This window comes from Conger conger, chromosome 3 (genome assembly GCF_963514075.1).
Source record: "Conger conger chromosome 3, fConCon1.1, whole genome shotgun sequence".
Classification (NCBI taxonomy): Eukaryota; Metazoa; Chordata; class Actinopteri; order Anguilliformes; family Congridae; genus Conger; species Conger conger.
Genome location: NC_083762.1, coordinates 20,048,039 through 20,069,368, shown reverse-complemented (window position 1 = coordinate 20,069,368; position 21,330 = coordinate 20,048,039). Strand labels below are relative to the sequence as shown.

At 39.2% G+C, this 21,330-nt stretch overlaps 1 protein-coding gene across 2 annotated transcripts; it reads right to left on the bottom strand.

Annotated features, from left to right (window-relative positions):
* Positions 1-4,165: 4,165 nt before the first annotated feature.
* On the bottom strand, positions 4,166-19,668 carry ap1s1 (adaptor related protein complex 1 subunit sigma 1). 2 transcript variants are annotated; one of them, XM_061235892.1, is made up of 5 exons: positions 19,577-19,668; positions 13,227-13,405; positions 10,150-10,258; positions 7,751-7,888; positions 4,166-7,120 (listed from the first exon to the last, which is right to left on the bottom strand). In XM_061235892.1, exons 2-5 carry the CDS (start codon positions 13,403-13,405, stop codon positions 7,073-7,075), a joined length of 474 nt encoding a protein of 157 aa, XP_061091876.1. In that variant the 5' UTR covers positions 19,577-19,668; the 3' UTR covers positions 4,166-7,072. The 2 variants fall into 2 exon arrangements, with proteins under 2 accessions (XP_061091876.1, XP_061091875.1); XM_061235891.1 differs by having other exon boundaries at positions 19,411-19,609.
* Positions 19,669-21,330: the final 1,662 nt, after the last annotated feature.

The window sequence follows — 21,330 nt, the reverse complement described above, 5'->3', positions numbered from 1 at the left end:
CTAGGTGGATATGAATAAGTTGGTCTTAGCTGTTCATTTGCAGCTCCGTCCAATGTTGTGTTCAATATTGCACCATCTAAAAATACAACAAGGCGCAGCTACATCCAGCATAGACAATGCACGGTCACATTGTTACATTATATTACGCAAATGTTGCTAGTCAGTGTGTGGTGTTTGGCCATAATACTGTTACTACTTGATTTGTAATCATGTTGTAAAGATATTCCCTGACGTGGAAAGCACAATCAGCTAGCATAAAATCTTAGTGCTGCTATCTGCCGCAGACAGCACACTGATCCCATCAACTGAGGTGAGAGCTCATTAATTAATTCAAACAGCTGAACTATATTGAAACAACCATCTACTCTCCTCAAATTTGTCCGGTCTCTTTAACATTCCTTTGTGTGTGAAAGCACACTGATGATCAATCTATAAAGGCGACAAGTCATATCCGGAGGTTGTTCTTTTTATATATTGCAAAGAGCAGTACAATAAAAGGTATACTCCAACAACCCTTGATATCATTTCTCTACGTCCAAAAATGTTAATATAAAAACAAAAATATACAATTCAGATGTTGCATGAATAAACATATTGTTTATTTTTATTGCATGTCCAGCCAACATATCGTTTGGTAGAAATATACGTTTGTTTTGCAAATTATTCAATACAGACATCCCAAATATCCACCTGGTCATGAAGCTATGACTGTTTTCTGCTTAACATTGAAGTTTATTTCATAACCCGTAAGCCATTTTCAGTCCTTTCAGTACCGAATGAATGTAAAACATGGTAAGGCTCTTGTACAAGTTACTACCCTTTCCAACAAGGTATAATGTGTCATATTCAGGTGACGGACAGTTTAGGAATATCACTGCGTTTGCATAGCAGAATGAATATACAGACGTGCATAACCATCAATGACGTTTGCAAATCTTGTCTCAACATAAATCTACAGTAGTACACAAAGCTTTCACCACAGGGATGGGGTATAATGCTGTAAAACTATGTTTTTAGCTTATCCTGGGGGTATTTATCCGGCTGTTGTGCATACATTACTGTAGGATCCATCAATATCAGAGGACAGTTTTTAAGAGTGTGTGTGGGTTGAAGTTTGGTGGTACAAGAAACATCATACTGCTTTCGGTCTGTGAATATTCCGATATTGTACTTTCGTAAATACTTTTATGTTCATCTGCCTCCTAAAATTCAACCCCCATGTTGTATGAGCTGGTAACAGAAAATTACAGGATTTGGACTTGCTATAGATAAACCTGTAATTGTACTGGCTAATGAGGCTCTGGTTAAACACATTTTGAATAAAGTTCAATTTTAAATGTAATGCAGGTTGGTTAGAAAGCATTAGGATGAGTAATCCTTTTTGGAGAGCTTTTTGGACACTTTGGGGATGCTTTATAAAAACAGTTTCTCATTTATGTGAATAAAACATGTGACAGTTAATTTTCTTTACATTTTGTATCAACAAAGATCTGTTAGAACATTTAAGCTTTGCTGATCATTCATGTGTCTAGACAAAAAGATATTCAGATGTTTTGTATTTGGAGAGTTTTTGGGACACTTGAGGACATCTGGGTGCAGTTTTGAGAAAAGCTTGATTGCCTGTTGCTATCTTTTGCAAATTCTGTATACAAGTGGACACCAGGTTTGTGCACAAATATAAAGTAGTTCTGGTTTGGTCCTTGACATAGGAATTGAGATGTTCAGTGCTAAACTATAAAAGTTTTGTAATTGATGTATTTTTTGATGTATCCTTTGTGTACACTGTTTGTACATGCTCTGATATAAATGTGTTGTCTCAGATTTCTTTAATTTAAGTCTTTAACCATGTGTGTGCTATAAATCATTTTTGAGACACCTTTATTGGACTAGTACAAAAAAGGTGGAAATTGCCCTCTAGGAGGGCAAAGTGTAAAGGGTTAATGATGCTCCAATTAGTAGATTTTGAGCATAAGGTTTGGTATACATGTTTATTTATTTATTTTTTTTTTTCTTATTTCCAGCCTCATAATGGCTTCCTGGATTTTCATTGGTACAACTTTGGTTCTCATGTTCAAAAACACCAATAACAGACCACAAAGGCAATCAAAAGCATAGAATACTAGACTAGATACTGAAAGCTCCCATGTCTGTGCTAAGAAATGAAGTGAACACATCTGACTAATCAACACAACTGTTTATCCCAGACATTATTATGATGTACAAAAACTGCTGTAATTTCTACACTGTGAAACGTTTGTATAAAAATACCCAATAATAAAAGCTGAGAATCTGTACTTAAACCAAATGTGAACTGTTTGATTACAAATCTAAAATTGTACAAAGCCAAATCGTAACATAACATAACATAACATAATGAAGGGAACAAGCCATTCAGCCCAACAATGCTTGCCATTTTCCAACCAATAAAGTGTACCTAATGCATAGTTTACATAAAAATCTGCATTGCAGTTTGTTAATCTTTAAAAGCCTCAATAAAATCACCCCTAAGTCTTCTTGAAGCTTGAAGAGATTAAGCATCTTGCAGTGGGCTCCAGAATTATTGGCAATAAAAATGAAGAAAATAGGCTGCATGTAATAAACAACACAGATAGTAATATACACTCAGTGACCACTTTATTAGGTAGACCTGTACACCAGCTTGTTATTGCAAATATTTAGCCAATCATGTGGCAGAAAATAAATTCATGAAAACATGTAGACATGGTCAAGAAGTTCAGCTGTTTTTCATGTCAGAATGGGGGAGAAATGTGATCGAAGTGGCTTTGACCGTGGAATAATTGTTGATGCCATACAGGGCGAGTATTTCAGAAAGTGCTAATCTGCTGGGATTTTCACGCACAACAGTCTCCAGAGTTTGCAGAGAATGGTGCGAAAAACAAAAAAAATCCAGTGAGCAGCAGTTCTGCATGCAGAAACGCATTGTGAATGAGAGAGGGCAGAGCAGAATGGCCAGACTGGTCAAAGTTGGAAGTAAAAGTCAAAGTGGCAGTAACGCAATTATTCACACATCAAACCATGCAGAAGAGCATCTCTGAACACATGTGTCAAAGCTCGACAGCTGGTGGATAGGCTACAGCAGGAGAAGACTTAAGTCTAAAATACCAAATAAAGTGCTGAGTGTATATGTTGTGTGCAAACATATAGGAAAACTATATATATATTCATTTCAAAACATTATTTTTTCAGAAAACCACAATTACTGGCACCCCTAACAATTCTTGTAAATACAATCAAAGTGAAATTGGCAATACAATTGCTCATTAATCTCAGTCTAAAATAACTATATTGTGTCATTCTATCACTTCCTATTTCACTGGAGTATAAAAGTGAGGTAACAAGCATGGAAAAACCCTTTGTCATCCATCAGCAAGGGAAAAGCCAAAAAACTGTCAATTCAGAAAAGACAGATTTTGATCGTACAGGTAATGGGTAAAAAAAGACATAAATAGTTAAACATACCAACCACTTAGCACAGTAAGGGCAATAATAAAAATGTGTAAAACATATGGAATGGTTGAAAACTTGCTAGGAAGAGGATCTGCATGTTCCCCCCACGGACGGTACAGATGACGAGGGAGGTCATACATTACCAAAGGACAGTTTGAATTGATTGATAACATTTTGTCCAAAAGAGAAGGGTGGTATGGAGACAGCCCTTACTAGGCACAATGAACAAAACCAATAATCTGGAGTTTGCCAAACCTCATTGGAATTATGATTGGAAAAATGTGCTATGGTCAGATGAATGTTTTGGCCATACAGACATACAAGGAGAAGCACCTCATACTGCCAAATATCATTGATATGTTGGAGATGTTATGCCGTCAGTGGTCCAGGGGCACCATTTAAGATCAATAGCACAATGAACAAAGAAATGTAGCTAAAAAGTGGTTGGAGGACAATGACTCCAAACATACATCAAAATCCACACAGAAATGATTAAAGGAGCACTGTCACTTTTTTTAGTTGAGCTTATTTGGATTAATTCCAAGATTAATTGTAACGATAGTGTATATACAGTATTAATATTCGATTATGCAGTCAGCAGTAAATATAGGATACTATTACATCTTACATTATATTAAAAATTTTAAAATTCTAAAAAAGTTAATTAAATGATACAATGTAAAAAAAACACAGTCCATTTCTGCTTTTGTCTTCGATTTTATTTCATTACAAAATGACATTCACATATCCCTCCCTTTAGGTTCCTGCACATCCTTGTGCTAACCTCCCAACTCTGCCAAATCATTCACAGAAAAACCCATTATCACTCTGAGCCCTTAAAATTGGGACTGTATTCACAATAACTCCAGAGGACCCTTTTAAATGCTGGTCAAGGATTTTGCAAACACACAAACAAGCAGTAAAATAGTGTTATGTGCCTTGATGGCAATTTGGTTTTTCCTCTCACCCCTAATACAGGCATAAAGACATTAAATATTTCTTTGGAAAGACTGACTGGAAAACAAGATGAGGAAACAGGATGAGGAGTGTGCACTTGTCCCTGCGGATGTGTATTAGTGCTCTATGTGCGGTTATAATACCCAGACCTCACTCACTTCCTTCCTTGTTTCAAACTAAAAATTGATTGCAATGACTACTGATTGATGTGTTCACCCTGGGGTGAGTGTTTGGTTCAAGTACACCACTACAGTTTTAGAGAACCTGAAACTGGCTAGGGGTCATGGGAGAAAATAAAAAAGGTATGACGTGCAGGTTTGCAGTCAATTTCAAGGGTAAGCACCAGATATTTTCAAAAATGAACTACACCCATCAAAAGAAGATTTCCTGTTATATGACTCACAATGTCTAAAAGTATAATTTTATTGACATAGAAGCCCTAAAAGATGCAATGGCTTACTGTTTTTACCCCGCCTCTCGTTTTATGCAAACTTCGAAATGTGATGTTATGAAATTTTGTGAGGAAGTACGATACTGTTATTAGCTTTGTAGCTAATAACAGCATTGTTTGCTGTGCTGCTCTGACCGCTGAAGGTAATGTTAGTTAAAATGACTAGACGTATATTCGGATGCAACAACTTGCATACCAGTGCACAAATGGCCGAAACATGCTATGTTGTTACTGACAAGTTGAGCTCTTGAATCATGGCAGTGCGTTTATTTTATTTTATTAGAATAGTTCACCTCATTCTGATGAAAAATGACTCAAACTGTAGTTAGCTTCTATAGTTCAAATTTAACATGTTTCTAGTGTTGTCTAGTGCTGGCAGTTGTCTTTTAGCTAGCTAAGTTACAAATATTGCTCCAAGTACAGTAGGAAGCAGCCATTGTGTAATGATACTTTTACAAATGCACAATTCATAAAAAAACTCATGACCTGGAGACGAAAACCACGAAGGGGGTATCTAACAAAGCAGAATTATTGAGTTAGCTAGATAAGTTCACAGAGTAAAACCGGGAAATCTTCCAACACTGGAATATGGACTGAAGTAAAAACATAAAAACCTGAAAGGCTGTATTGAGCGGCTGTATCAGGATCAGTAATGTCTTGATGATCGATACTGTCCATTGATCCAGGATCAAATATATTGATGCTGTCCATTTGTGTCATATTTTCAACCTAAAGCATAATACCGGAGCTGCTTGTGTTCCAGATGTGACACCAGAGAAGTCATTTCCTGGCGTGGCTTCAGGCATTTTCCAGCGTTTCTGTCATCAGCGATGATTTTGTCAGATTTTTTGCCATACTAACAATTTCAGCATAATTTCATGAAAAGCCTCAACAATAAAAAATAATTGCTCTTACATCTGTGGGGTGTGTCATGGTATGGTGCTTACCCTTAAATTCTGACAATTCAGGAAATTAGTTCAAATGCAATTCATGAATGGAAAGATTCCCATAATATTCAACGAATATTAATAAAATGACCTTTGAAAAAACTGAACTGACAGAATTGAAATTTAAGTTACTGCAACTGTAATGGCCAATCACCTCTCCTCTCCTGCAGCCTGTCATTTCCACCAGTCCTCTACAGCATTCAACAGATATGAAAACTAAAATAAAACTTTTCCCTTTTTTGCAAACACGTCCTTGACTGCCCTGGTCCGATTTCATCTCCAGGCACACTGCTCTCTGTCCCTTACTGAGCCTTCTGGGAAGAAGTGTTGGACTCAGAGCACAGCACAGAGCCAGGAGAGGGGGAGGGACAGTGCAAACATTTGCCACAACCACGGATACCACTAATGGACGGCAAAGCCAATTCGCTTCCTTCACCCACACACAATAACATGGGACTGCCTCTGAGCTGATCTCACTCAAAGAAACGTCACAAATCTGAGCGGCCCCCCTGGAAATGCAATTGCTGATAACCGATGCATGTCAAGTACTGAGCCATATGAGTGAACAAAAGAGAAGCTGGCAGGAGAGGCACATTACCTGAGTACAAAAAAATAAAAAGCAACAGCAAGGGGTAAAAGTCCCTTTTAACAGTTCCAAACTGGTTAGGGTATTCAAGTTGAATTATCCAACTAACAAGTCTCCACTGTCTCCCTGACAACTGTTACTGCCAGGGCTCAAATGACGAGCCAGATGAAAAAAAAATATTTAGACCCACCTGAGACTCATTAAGTACAAATACAATGTACAGAGAGCTTTAACAAGAAGCCTGTATTGTGCGTTGCCATTTTCCCCCAAAAAATGGCACACAACTTCAGTGATCATCATATGGGTCATCAGTTAGAATTCATTTTGGACACCTTCTGGGTAGCAGCCAAAACAGCATATTTTAAGAGATCTGAACAAAACAAGTACTAAAATATCTTTAAAAAAATGATGGGATATTCAACAGTGAATTTTAACAATTGGGGCTCAGTGTTGCGCTCAGTGGTGTCAGAGCTGGAGAAATGACATGCCTCCCCCCCCCAACACACACACACACATATACACACACACACACACACACATACACACATATACACATATACACACACACATATACACATATACACACACACACACACTTCAACCCTTCGACTAGGTAACAGTACCAAAACTTCTTGCCTTATTTAAAAAAGGCTTAAAATGTGTCTATGCCAGTCCCATTTCTTCCAGTACACTTCTTGGAGACTCATCCTCCTGAGGAAAAAGACAATTTCTTAAGTGAAACAGAAATAAATGTAAAAAAAGTTAAACTATACATTCATTAAGCACCTTAAGTACAAACTATAAAATGGATAATTTCTTTAACACCAATTTTGAAAAAAAAATCTTATTTTATAGCACCTACAATTATGACAGGCACAATTATGTGCAACTTTGAATTTTAAATTATTCATTTAGTGATCCATCATCCATGCAATGAAAAACAATATAAAATAGCAAGTGCACATATTTCAGACAGCTATGGATTAGTGTTCTCACATTTGCCACCTGGTGGTGGTTGTGCAAACAAGTCATTGCTGTGAAAATAATGCAAACAATACTGTATACATTCACAAATAATGTATGCAAATCTGCCACCACCCCGGCAGATTTCTAGAGGCAGGAGGGCCAAATGAAACCCGAAACTAGTTAACCAGTTAGGAACTCAAGGAATAAGTAGCTAGATTATCAAGAAATTCACTCCAAAATTACATTTACGTTCGTATTTGCATACACATCATGAAAGCCAAAGCCTGATCTGATTGACATCCTGATATTGATCACACCTGTTACTTCAGCGGTCACAAGTGTTGGATGGTAATTTCTAGAGAGGGAGCCATTTACCTCTTGAAGAAGGTCCGCCTGCTCAATGGCTTTGAGGACGCTCTTTTTGGAAGTATCTTGAATCTCGCCCCCCATCAGAAACTCATCCAGGATGAAGTAAGCCTTCTCAAAGTTGAAGATGATGTCCAGCTCGCACACCTGAGGGAACAAAGCAGAGCAATTGTTTCTTTGCGGTTTTTTGTTTTAATTTCTAGATTAAAACAAAATAACTAGATTACTAGACACTACACAAATTCTGGAGAAATAATGTCTGAGTTCAATCTGCCAGTACATCTGAGCCTTATACCCTAGACAATACATTCATGAGTCTGCCATTTAATACTCATGTTTTTGTCCCCCCGGGGTAAGGTGGTCGTAGGTTAGCCAGGATTACTTTGATTATCCAAAGCTGTTGATAGTTAACAACTGGATGCCATTTTGACATCCTCTGAAGTGTTTAGTAAAGCTTAAAATGGATTAAGCCAGTTGTTATCTAATTCAAGGTACATATACCAAACATTACAGAATATCTGAAAAAGCATCACAAACTCTGGACTGTTGACAATAACATGGGAATACTTCTTTATTATTATTATTTTGATTAACACAACTCTAACAGATAAACTACGGCTTTTACAGCTTGGTACCCCATTCAATATTGCCAGTACATACAGTGGGGTTTCAGACCCCTTCACTACATTACATTAATGGCATTTGACATGGCATTAAGTGCACTGAAAGACCCTAGAGGGAAGTACAATTTCAACTTCACATTTTGTACACTTTATTGTGTTGTAGATTTAATTTCAAATTGACAAGAGTGCCATTTTGCCCATCAATTATACACTCAATAACCCATAATGAAAAGTCAAAACATGTTTTTAGAATATTTTGCAAATGTATAAATAAATAAATAAATAAATAAATAAATAAAAAACACGCAAGTAGGGCCTTGGTCAGGAAGGTGACCAAGAACCCAAAGGTCACTCTAACAGAACTTTAGAGGTCCTCTGCAGAGAAGGGAGAACCTGCCGGAAGGACGACCATCTCAGCAGCACTTCATCAATCAGGACTTTATGGTAGATCGGCCAGATGGAAGCCACTCTTCAGTAAAAGGCATATGACAACTCCAAGCACTATGACTATAACATTTTAACCATTTAAAAATTTGATCTACAGTAACACAATAAAGTGTGCAAAAAGTGAAGGGGTCTGAATACGTTCTGAACCCACTGTATATAGCTTAGCTAAATTAATTAGTTGCGGGATAACCTACCACACAGTTTAAAAACAATTAGAAGCAACAAGAAAGCCAATTCCAAAAGCTTTCCTTTCAGCCTGGCAGCACATGACAGGACAGTCTCTACAAATACCATGTAGCATTCCAAGAAAATAAGAATTAATGGGGCTTACAAAAAACGAATATAAACTTGCTTTCCACAAATTACATCACCTGATCACTGGCACTGCTTTGCACCACTGCAAATAATCACATTTCACTCTTTCACCGTGGAACTTCTCCCAGATGATTACTGTCACCACAGTCACCATAGACTTTATCACTGTCATTGTTTGAAAACAGCAATACGTCGGTGTGTATAGATATATAACTGCATATCATATATAGCCACACTGGATACAGTATATTCTGCAAACAATACAGAGCCTACAGTACACAAAGGTATGCTGCTGAAGAAAATATTGCAAGCAAAAGGGGCAATAAGAAGATGAATTTTGTGTTTAAAAATGATAAATTCATCATTTTATCTGCTAGCTATTCAAGTCCCGTTGAAATAGCCCCATATATAGTATAGCAGGGAATTTTCATTCATTTTTTTCATTCAGTAAAGACTCAATTAACTACAACTGAAATTCACCAAAAATGAAGTACAAAAGACCAGACCACAAAATTGAAGCTAATCAGAAACACTGCCTTAGAGGCAACAATAGTAGCATTGACTTACTTCCAATCCAGCACACTGTCCAATCATATTTGTTTTTTCCCTGAAACACAGTTGGCCAATCTCTCTCATACATACATTTGTTTTCTGCCAGATAAGTGGTCCCTAGCTACAGGTAACCACTTTTCCCCACAGTGAGAGGAGCCTCACTTCTGATTGGCTCAAACACTCAAGTGGCTCTACTGTGTGTGGCTAGGAGTGTGGGGAATAGTCACTAGCAATGCAAATGCCCAGGCTCCAACCACAAGGAGGTGGGGGGGGGCATGGAGGTACAAAGCAGAATAAAACTGATTTGTGTCATACTGAGAATGAGAGATAAGGGTAAGAGAGCAACAGTGTGTGGGGGGAGAGGCGAGTGAGAAAATAATTGGAAAAATACAAGCGTGTCAGAGAGGTAGAGGCACAAAGTAAAAAAAGTAAGTTAGGGAATGGACAAGGAGAGGAGAGCGAGTGACTCACACTGCCAAAGTACTTATCCAGCAGCTCAACGAAGCGGTGGATAACCTCCAGGGTAATGAGTTCGTTGTCCTGCTCCTCCACCGCACAGCAGAAATATAGACTTGCATACCTGCATAGAGGGGGGACAGATTACGCATTACGCATGCATATGCATGCACACACACACACACACACACACACACACACACACACACACACACACACAAATTGGCTTGCATATATGCAGAGTAGGGAGAGGGGTTAAAGTGAACACACACACACACACACACACACACAATATTGGCTTACATAGTCTGGTCCATAAATATTGGGACATCGACACAATTCTCATCTTTTTGGCTCTATACACCACCACAATGGATTTGAAATGAAACGAACAAGATGTGCTTTAACTGCAGACTTTCAGCTTTAATTTGAGGGTATTTACATCCAAATCAGGTGAACGGTGTAGGAATTACAACAGTTTGTATATGTGCCTCCCACTTTTTAAGGGACCAAAGGTAATGGGACAAACTAACAATCATAAATCAAACTTTCACTTTTTAATACTTGGTTGCAAATCCTTTGCAGTCAATTACAGCCTGAAGTCTGGAACGCATAGACATCACCAGACGCTGGGTTTCATCCCTGGTGATGCTCTGCCAGGCCTGTACTGCAACTGTCTTCAGTTCCTGCTTGTCCTTGGGGCATTTTCCCTTCAGTTTTGTCTTCAGCAAGTGAAATGCATGTTCAATCGGATTCAGGTCAGGTGATTGACTTGGCCATTGCATAACATTCCACTTCTTTGCCTTAAAAAACTCTTTGGTTGCTTTCGCAGTATGCTTCGGGACATTGTCCATCTGCACTGTGAAGTGCCGTCCAATGAGTTCTGAAGCATTTGGCTGAATATGAGCAGATAATATTGCCCAAAACACTTCAGAATTCATCCTGCTGCTTTTGTCAGCAGTCACATCATCAATAAATACAAGGGAACCAGTTCCATTGGCAGCCATACATGCCCACGCCATTACACTACCACCACCATGCTTCACTGATGAGGTGGTATGTTTTGGATCATGAGCAGTTCCTTTCCTTCTCCATACTCTTCTCTTCCCATCATTCTGGTACAAGTTGATCTTTGTCTCATCTGTCCATAGGATGTTCCAGAATTGTAAAGGCTTTTTTAGATGTTGTTTGGCAAACTCTAATCTGGTCTTCCCGTTTTTGAGGCTCACCAATGGTTTACATCTTGTGGTGAACCCTCTGTATTCACTCTGGTGAAGTCTTCTCTTGATTGTTGACTTTGACACACATACACCTACCTCCTGGAGAGTGTTCTTGATCTGGCCAACTGTTGTGAAGGGGTTTTTCTTCACCAGGGAAAGAATTCTTCTGTCATCCACCACAGTTGTTTTCCGTGGTCTTCCGGGTCTTTTGGTGTTGCTGAGCTCACCGGTGCGTTCTTTCTTTTTAAGAATGTTCCAAACAGTTGATTTGGCCACACCTAATGTTTTTGCTATCTCTGTGATAGGTTTGATTTTTCAGCCTAATGATGGCTTGCTTCACTGATAGTGACAGCTCTTTGGATCTCATATTGAGAGTTGACAGCAACAGATTCCAAATGCAAATAGCACACTTGAAATGAACTCTAGACCTTTTATCTGCTCCTTGTAAATGAGATAATGAGGGAATAACACACACCTGGCCATGGAACAGCTGAGCAGCCAATTGTCCCATTACTTTTGGTCCCTTAAAAAGTGGGAGGCACATATAGAAACTGTTGTAATTCCTACACCATTCACCACATCTTGTTTGTTTCATTTTAAATCCATTGTGGTGGTGTATAGAGCCAAAAAGATGAGAATTGTGTCGATGTCCCAATATTTATGAACCTGACTGTATGTGCAGAGAGGGGAGAAGGGTTAACATACATAAACACAGTAAAAATGGAATGAATTGACAGAGGATAACATTTTTTTTTTATATTAATTGCAGACTTGTTCTCATTACTGTACATGTATCCACAAGCAGAGCAAAATTTGGACGCTTGACTCAAATTAGCAATAGCCACAAATACATTTTTTGAGCCTGCCTTAGCATAGAAATGAAATGGTTCATCTTAAAAACAAGAATACACCCGCTTAACCCAGCCCTGTCTCTGTTCACAGAGAATTGTAAAGAGATTAACAATATAATATACGATGAAATGCATGGAAACACTGTGCATTGCTCAAAGGCGATATTAACAATATGGTTGTAAATCACTGTGTGCTGCAGTCTGGAGTACTCTCCACTGAAAACTCGATGGGTTTGTATTGACTAGTCAGATCTTGTCCACCCACCTCCTAACACTGTATATGTCACAGTGTACCTGAGTGAACCTACGCATAAGTTACAGAACGGACAAAGTGAAGGATTGTGATGGTCTGGGGCCCTCTCATGGATAGAAACACATACTGCGCTTTGGTGCATTATAATGAAAGGATAGCTGTAACACAACCAGCCTAACATGCCTAAATATTGGACACCAAGGACATCATCCTTTTGGTCCTCCTGGATTTACAGGAGGATTTACAGCCATGCACCAAGAGACAAAAACAGACTATACCGACTCACTCCACAATTCTGTGTTTTTCCCATTTCCAACCAAATTAGTAGGAATGAGTCTTGAGTCACCCGTTTGATGGGGTTTAATTCGCCTACGCAGCCAACTGCTGTGCTGCCGGTCCTAACAGCAGCAGGCTCGTGCTTCTGGCTCAGACAGAGACTGAGGAAATGAATAAATGAGCAATTTCCAGTAAAATTAGGTTTCCTAGCCAGCGAAAGAATCATCACAGATTGTGATGAACATCAGCTCGAAGGCAAGTCATCACCTGTCTTGGGAACATTTTTGGACAATGCTACACATTTCTTTTCAATGTGAAGGGACTGTGTTTTCAGTCTCTCAAAAATGAGCTCAGGACATGAACACTCACTGCCCTGAAGCCACAGTTCCACATGGGATACGAACCAAAATGTACGAGTCTATGTCTTGACAGCTGGTGAGCAGCTTGTAGGCTGCAGGTGTTCGTACGGCTTGTGATGTCAGCGGGAGCTACCTCTTGTAGACGATCTTGAGGTCCCTCCATTCCAGGAAGCTGCACATCTTGGGCTTGCGTGCCAGCACCACCTGCATGAGCTCACGTACCATCTTCTTCTTGTCCTTCTCCGCAGTAGCTGTGTACCACTTCTGCAGCCGCAGCTTCCCCTGCCGGCTGAACAGCAGCATGAAGCGCATCTGCAGCGTGCGAGGGAGAGGGGCCACCAGAGGTTACACACCATCACAGCACGCACAGACAAGCCACAGTCCCCACCACAGCTATGAGACCTTCAGAGAGCCAGGCTGCTGTGGTGCGCTGCTCTTTATGTGGAGACACGTTAAGTCTACAGTCTTATCTGGGGGTCTTTGCCCCCAGATTCCTCAATTCAACTCATCATTTAAAGCTGAACTCATTTAATCTGACATGACAAAATAGGCTAGTCAAAATACACCAGTACAGTTTTACACCACTGAAATGCTGTCTGTGTAGATTATCTCTCAATGTGCAGATAAACAATGACATCATTTAAACAGGATGCATTCGCTTTGTAAAAAAAAAAAATCTATGTTTTGTGAAAATGTAGATTTCAAAATCATTTTGGGGTGTACATTTTCTGTTAATGCACAGACTGTGAAGCCAGAACATCCTTAAATATCCGTCAGTATCGGACAATATGTTATGAGACTGCACAATGTTAGTAGTTCTATTAGGAGAATTATGTAGCGGCAGATCACAGACAACACCCAGCTGACAAGACAGCCCCCATTAGCCTTCTTAAAACAAGGATGCGTGACAGGACAATATTTATGCCTACGACAAAGTGGCTTGGCTGCATAACAGCATAGTGCCTACAAGCTCAGTCTGCAGGCTACAGACATTTAAAGAAAACAATGGTATTTCAAATCAACTGACATTAAAAACTGGAATGAGGCAATTAGAACAAGGGGCTGATAGATAAAATAAAAAATGAAAGGGAGGCCTTTTCTTCATAGAGAAATTAGATTTTCACTAGATTGCAGTCAAATCACCAACCAGTACATTACATAAGCTTGGCCTAACAAAAGCAATTGAAGGTGGGAGGGTAGGATTTTGTCATTTGTTTGTGGTCATCCCTCTCCAAAACCGTTTCAGTTTGCATGACAAAATCAAGCCTGAAGGTCATGTTTGGAAAGAAATCTGGGAACATTAGAAACCAAGGCTAGCATTTCAAAAGCACAGCCATGGATATACAGACGGGAACACAGTCATGGTTGATGTTTACACCAGTAGTGGTTGTAGTCAATCTAAAATAGCTTTGACTAGACACCAGTCACAATGGACATGCACATCGGCACAATAGGAATTGCCATTCAAGAAACCATGATTAAAACATGGACTATCTGACAATAAAGTACATTAAGATGGTTAGAAAATAGAGGCACTGCATCAAACATCAACTTATTACACATTTTCCACGTTACTATGTTTTTTTGGTTGATAGATCTAGATCAGCACCCAACCATCATTTCAATCATACCCAACAAAACTGGAGAGCCTTCTAGAATGCAATGTACAAGGTTAAAAAAATAACCACACAAAAACATGTAGATAACTCCCTCAAATATGTGTCACTGCTTACACCCACATGGAGAGCTCCACAACTGAAGTGAGTCTGCCCCTGCAATACACTCACTCAAATGCCAGAGGCTACAAGTATAGTTCAGGACAGTTTAGCATCAACTGCAGGGAGATGCCTCTCTCACTGATGTCAACTGATAACCTGCAGGTGCCAGATGGGTCCCTACAAAGCATTTACACAGCGGTCACTTTTGTAAATTGCCCCGTCTTAAAGTATCTGACAAGTACTAAAACTACAAGGTCCAAAATTGTAAAATGTAATTGGGGAACTTAAACCCATCTCACCGCAGTAGGACATAACCAATTGTGTCACTGCATTCTTCTGTTCATAGTCGAAATATTGCATACGATGCAAGCTCATACTATGGTTGTGGCAACCACGTTTACTGACTGAGATGCTTGGGAACCTGGTGTCAAAAAATATATATACATTCAGTAGGGTTTCATAAAGAACCATGGTTGAGAGAAGCCTTTTTCGGAGCTTCAAACTGAAGTACAGTTCCCATCGCACATTTCACCAACGTCAGACATTTTGTATTCCCTCTGTAAAGATAAAGCTTAAAGCATAGGGCCATAGTACTCAAATTGCCCACACATATAGATGACTGAATTGTAAGGATACTTAGCATTGTGCCAAGAGCACTGAGAATTAACACTGATGTATCCGTTTTGTATTTTTTATAGCACATATGCAAGGTCCTTATTGTCTACATAATCATGCACAATTTGTCTACATGCTGGAAATGTCATGCCATGACCTGTGCTATAACCCACAATTATGACAGGAACCGTGAATATCTGAGTGTGTGTGTGTGTGTGTGTGTGAGAGAGTGGATGGGCTGGGGGGTTTGAAGGGAGGTATCTGTCAATGAGAGAGTAAAAGAGGCCAGTTTATGTAAAAATAGCTTCCTGTGAAAGGGGAGCGAGTACTTATCTGGGTCAAGCCCAATCCGAACATCTCTTCTTCCACATAGCGAATGCTTCAGGTTCAATGCTACAGTACAGATCCAACTGAGGATTAAACAAATAACTGCTAGGCTCACTGAGATGGCAGTATTCCCTCCACTAGGTTACGGGGCTGATGGGAAACATTACATACAGTAAATTCATAGGCCTAAATGCACAAATACAATGTACTGTAATTCTTCCTGTAATGGGCCCAATTCCTCTGAGATGGCACATGAATAGGACAATACATAGGCAGGGAGACAGAGAGCTCTAACACATACATGGGCACAGCAACACTTTTGGGACCTATGGCTAGCTACACAAACCAGACAAATTCCACAAACGCAAAAATTTCACAATACAACTAGGACTAATATCCGTTACTTACAGCCGTAAACTTGTGTTTCTCTTTATGTTAATCTGACAATAAGAAAGTGAAAGAGAGGTTTATGCAGACGTTGAAAAAGCAGATCATATCACATAGACACTGGATGTGGCACACTAAACATATCTGTTGATTGGCACTGCACAGTAGGTCTAGTATTCAGGTCACCACCAATGGAACACTGCCAGTTAGGTCTGATGTGTACCTGGCTCGGCATTCTGGCTGAGAGCTGATTCTTTTGTCCAACGTAGACACTGACCATGAAACACTCATTGGCACAATTCTGTCATAGCACTGACTATTACAACCATGAATTAAGTAAGTTGTATAAGCAGTATTTCACCCAAACATACATGAGCACAAAGCAATGGTCCATAATAGTGTTGGCATGGGAAGTCAGGGGTTTCAGCAGGCATGCCACCTCATTGCACAAGAGAAACTGGTCAGTTGGGCCTGCAGTCTTGCCTGTGCCAGGTGCAGTTTAAGTGCCTGTGCAGCTCAGCTAGTGGACTCCAGAGTAAACAGAAAGACAAACTGGCAGCCTGCTAATCAGAGGACAGATGCACATCAGCATTGAAGACAAGAGGGCCTTGCTTTGATGACAAAGCCCACAAATTAAAAAAATGTAATCCCCCTGGAAAGACATGGGCTAACTGGTCACTTTGTTGCAAAAAAACAAGTAATGCAATTACAAGTAAAGCGGATGGCACCACAGAACTATCTAATGGTTTGCACTGTTCTTCAGTCATAAAATGACTTCAGGCATACACTCACTGAGCAATTTATTAGGAACACGATATTAATACTGTACCCAGGGGCTCCCTTTGCTCTCAAAACTTTGTGGCATGGATTCCACAAGATGTTGAAAATTTGTCAGCTGCACATTCATGCTGCGAATCTCCTGTTCTATCACATCCTAAAGGTGTTCTATTGGATTCAGATCCAGAGACTGGGAAGGCCACTTAAGAACATTGAACTCATTGTCATGTTCATGAAACCAGTTCGAGACTTTTGCTTTGTGACATGATGCATTGTCATGCTGGAAGTAGCCATTAGAAGATGGGTACATTGTGGCCATGAAGGAATGCACATGGTCTGTAACAATACTCAAATAGGCTGTGGCATTCAAGTGTTTTGGTGAACCTGTGCCCACTGCAGCCTCAGCTTTATGTTCTTGGCTGACAGAAGTGGAATCTGATGTCTTCTGTTGTTGTAGCCCATCAGCCTCAAGGTTCAAAGTTTTGTGCATTCTGAGATGCTTTTCTGCTAACTGCAGTTGTTATCTGAGTTACTGTCATTTCTGTCTACAGAACTGCCGCTCACTGGCTGTTTTTTTTGGTTAGTTTTTTTTGCCACATTCCGAATAAACTCTAGACTGTTGTGCGAGAAAATCCCAGGAGATCAGCAGTTACAGAAATACTCAAACCTCAAATCTGGCACCAACAATCATGCCATGGACGAAATCACTGCGATCACATTTTTTCCCCATTCTGATGATTGATGAACATTAACTGAAGCTGACCCATATCTGCATGATTTTATGCATTGCACTGCAGCCACATGATGGCTGATTAGATAATCGCATGAATAGGGTGTACATAAGGGTGTTCCTAATAAAGTGCTCGGTGAGTGTACATTTCAGAACTTAAGTTACTTCAGACAATAAACACATTAATTTGCTGGAGTGTTGCATTCCACAGACGGCTGAGCTTCTTTCACTACATGCTCGATACAAACGGTGTCACGAAGGAACACACTGACCCCTAATGGGGAACTTTGGTAAACTGCTCTTGGAATTTATTGACATTTGACTAGAAACCTTGAATAAAATGTGCACATTTTCATCTTAAAATAATTATTATATATATATATATATATATATATATATATATATATATATATATATATATATATATAATTTTCTTTTTTAAACTGGGCTCTGAACTGAAAACTGACCTGAACTGACAATTTTTTCACTTTCGGTACGGAGTGTCGGGTCCGTCAACTGTATATTTTGAAACCCGAGGCAGACTATAACCACAGGCAGAGGTCGAGTCAACATGTCAGTGAGACTTCAACAATAGGAAGGGATTTACAACGGTCTTGTAACAGTGTTTTAACAAAATAATCTTACCTATTGTACCTTTAAATGAAACAAAATAAAGCCTCAGGTGCGTCAATTGATATAAACACCAATAAACTCTATGGGATGGGGCCACCGACACTGCAGTGGGAAACAGGACCAAAGGGAAATAAAGTCAGCCGATGAAAGATTATACGTTTGTACTTTTCTTCAATACTTCGCAAACCCTGTATCTTTTTCCGGGCAACTAAACAAGGATGCAAACTGTCAGAAACTTTTGATCGCATTTCAGTTTCAAGTTCTGCTCTGTCCATGGTAAGTTACACCATGCCTTCCTTCTCCATTAAGACACACCCACTACTGCCATTTCCTGCTTTGTGCAGTACTAGGCATACTGAGTGTCCTCGGTATCTATGTTATGTCCCCCCCCCCGTAAAGTTATTTTACATATTACGATTGAGCTGGACCATTAGCTTAATACCCCATTTTTTAAATTTAGTTCAAAATGCATACATGAAAATGTTCTTTCTGCCGAACCTGATTGCTAGCTGCTTTCTAACCAGGTCTCCGCAGATGACACGTCTTAGCTAGTCTATCTGACATTGGACATGAAAAGCAGATAACTTAAAATACTGCGGACACACTCCAGGCAAAACAAGCCGTTAACGTTACAATTACCTCTAACGTTAACGTTAGTTCCTTCTAAAAATGTTTGCTGGCTACCGTTAGCTAGCTATCGTCAGCCAGCTATCTACTCAATACCTTGGCGGATGTCATCGTCTGTTTGACCTTAGCCTATTCTCAATAATTTACTTGCAGCCGTCAAAGCAATTTCACATTAGCTAACATCTACCTAGCTGGTAATCATATAACGTTAGACTATCTTAACCTAATTAAGACAAGCTAGCTAGCGTTTATCACTTAAGTTACGTTATAGGTAGACTAGCTAAGTACATTAGCTAGATACAAAGCTACAGCTACCTCGAACTGTTAAACACAAGGAGTCTCGGAAGTCGATTTAAAGTCAACATATAAATAGCTATAGGTAGCCTATATGTATAAACATATTCTGAGGCAAACTTGAAAGCCAGGTAGCATTATCTAGCTAGCTAGCTAGCCAACTATAAATGTTACCTAGAGGCTCTAGTAGAGCTAGCTATCCTACTTACCATTTTGTCGGCTTCTTACAATTAGCTATGGCAACTAGCTATCTAGATCAGCTCCCGATGTTCAGCAACGGACTGATTGTTTAAGTATTATTCACCTGGACCCTGGAAAGGTTAACATTGCAAGTCTCTTTCAGACATTAATGTGATTAGGTTTGAGCAAACTCACACTGACAGCGACTGAATGCAACGAAACCGTCGTTCCACTTCACGGACATGCGCATTGCTTATGGATGCCGCAGAATGTTGCGAATTTACAGCAGCTCATATTGTTGCTAAGACAACCATTCTCCATCGCTTTATTGGGTTTACGCACTTTACGCATGGGTTTACGTCACAGAACACGGGACAGGGGACCAGGGATTGATATTCGCCCACTGAACTGTCTATGCCAGAAAATAGTCCTCACTCCTGATCCTGGAGAGCCGCAAGGTGTGCTGGCTTTTGTTGTAATGTTACTCATTACTGAATTGACCAATTAAAGCAGTTCATTACACAGTTTACTGAAGGGGTTTGAATACTTTTGGAAGCCACTGTATATCCAATTTCCACCCCTGATTTGGAATGCGTTCATGTGTTTCAGACCCCAGCACAGCTCCGGTTCTAGACAGCTCTGATTGTATTTTGATATAGGGTTTTTTTTTTTAACCTTGTTGCACATTTTATTAATGTATTAATTTATTTATTGTGAGTTTTAAGAGCCAGAAGATATTCCATGCTGAAAACAAACATGTAGACCAAGTTTCAAACTGGTTTATGCTGGTCAAACTCGTAGACTAGCCTGGTTAAGCTGATTATTAAAATAGCTGTGATAACCCATGTTAGCCAGGCAGGTAATGTGATTGTGATGCTGGTAGATCAACATGGTCATGTTACTGATCACTAGCATAACCATCTTCACTAATCTATACAGGGTTTTCATCCGGGATGCTGGTTTTTTTATTAAATCAACTGATTTAATCTGACAAAATTAATCTGATTGGGTGTGAACTGTATACTCTCTAGGAGGTGGTATATCTGAGCTAACAGTGCTTTACATTCCTTCACATGAGAGCAAGTGTTTCAACAAAAGTACCAGATACCAGATACCACCTGTTTTCATTTTATGAGTAGGAAGCTTTCAAATGCTAGACCCTCATAACCCTCAGCTGTCACACCATCCTCAATAAAGCAGAACAGCTGTTCACTAGGGAACTACCTACCTACTGCACATTAAAAGCACAACTTCTCTACATTGAAAAGTAATCAGTGTTGTACAATGTGCATTTTACTCTGATAAAAATGTAGGCTACTTATCTCTTTTTGATAGAGTTGAATTAGCAACTATTTCTTAAATTAATCTAGTGGCAGACCTTTATTTTAAATGGGACTTATTCTAAATTGGAGTTCAATGCCTTTGTTTTAATGTTTGACATTTACGAAGGATCTTAAGGATTTAGCTAGTTCCCTTCTTCCCTTTGTGACTAAGGCTTCATTCACAGATGTCTCCTACAGGGAAAATGGATATTCTAAATGACATCTTTATTGCTTAGTTTTTTGTTAAGAAGATAATAATGATGTTTCTATGTCATTCCCTCTGCTGTTTCTGGTGCCTCAACTAAATGTCAATTTCCACTGGGAACAATAGCTGTAACAACTGCAAAAACAATATCAGTAACTATAGTGATATGCAATAATAACAACCGTAGAATATAAAAAAAAATTCCAGTTCAAATGTACTCTGTGAAAGTATCTATACTGCAATGATAAAATTTACATGAGCTACATTGATACACATGATAGATAGGATCACTCGCAGAGCAGGACTATATTATTATAATTATTATTTTTATTATTATTATTATTATTATTATTATTATTATTATTATGAATATTATTTAATTTAGAGAACACATATCCAGTGCAGGTGTGTACAGTAAAGTA

Excerpts from the sequence above, each read along its gene's own strand:
- ap1s1 (XM_061235891.1), bottom strand. Across the intron at positions 7,889-10,149 it reads TGGATAAGTACTTTGGCAGT|GTGTGCGAGCTGGACATCAT; the intron begins GTGAGTCACTCG and ends TTGTTCCCTCAG. Across the intron at positions 7,121-7,750 it reads AGGCGGACCTTCTTCAAGAG|GAGGATGAGTCTCCAAGAAG; the intron begins GTAAATGGCTCC and ends CTTTTTCCTCAG.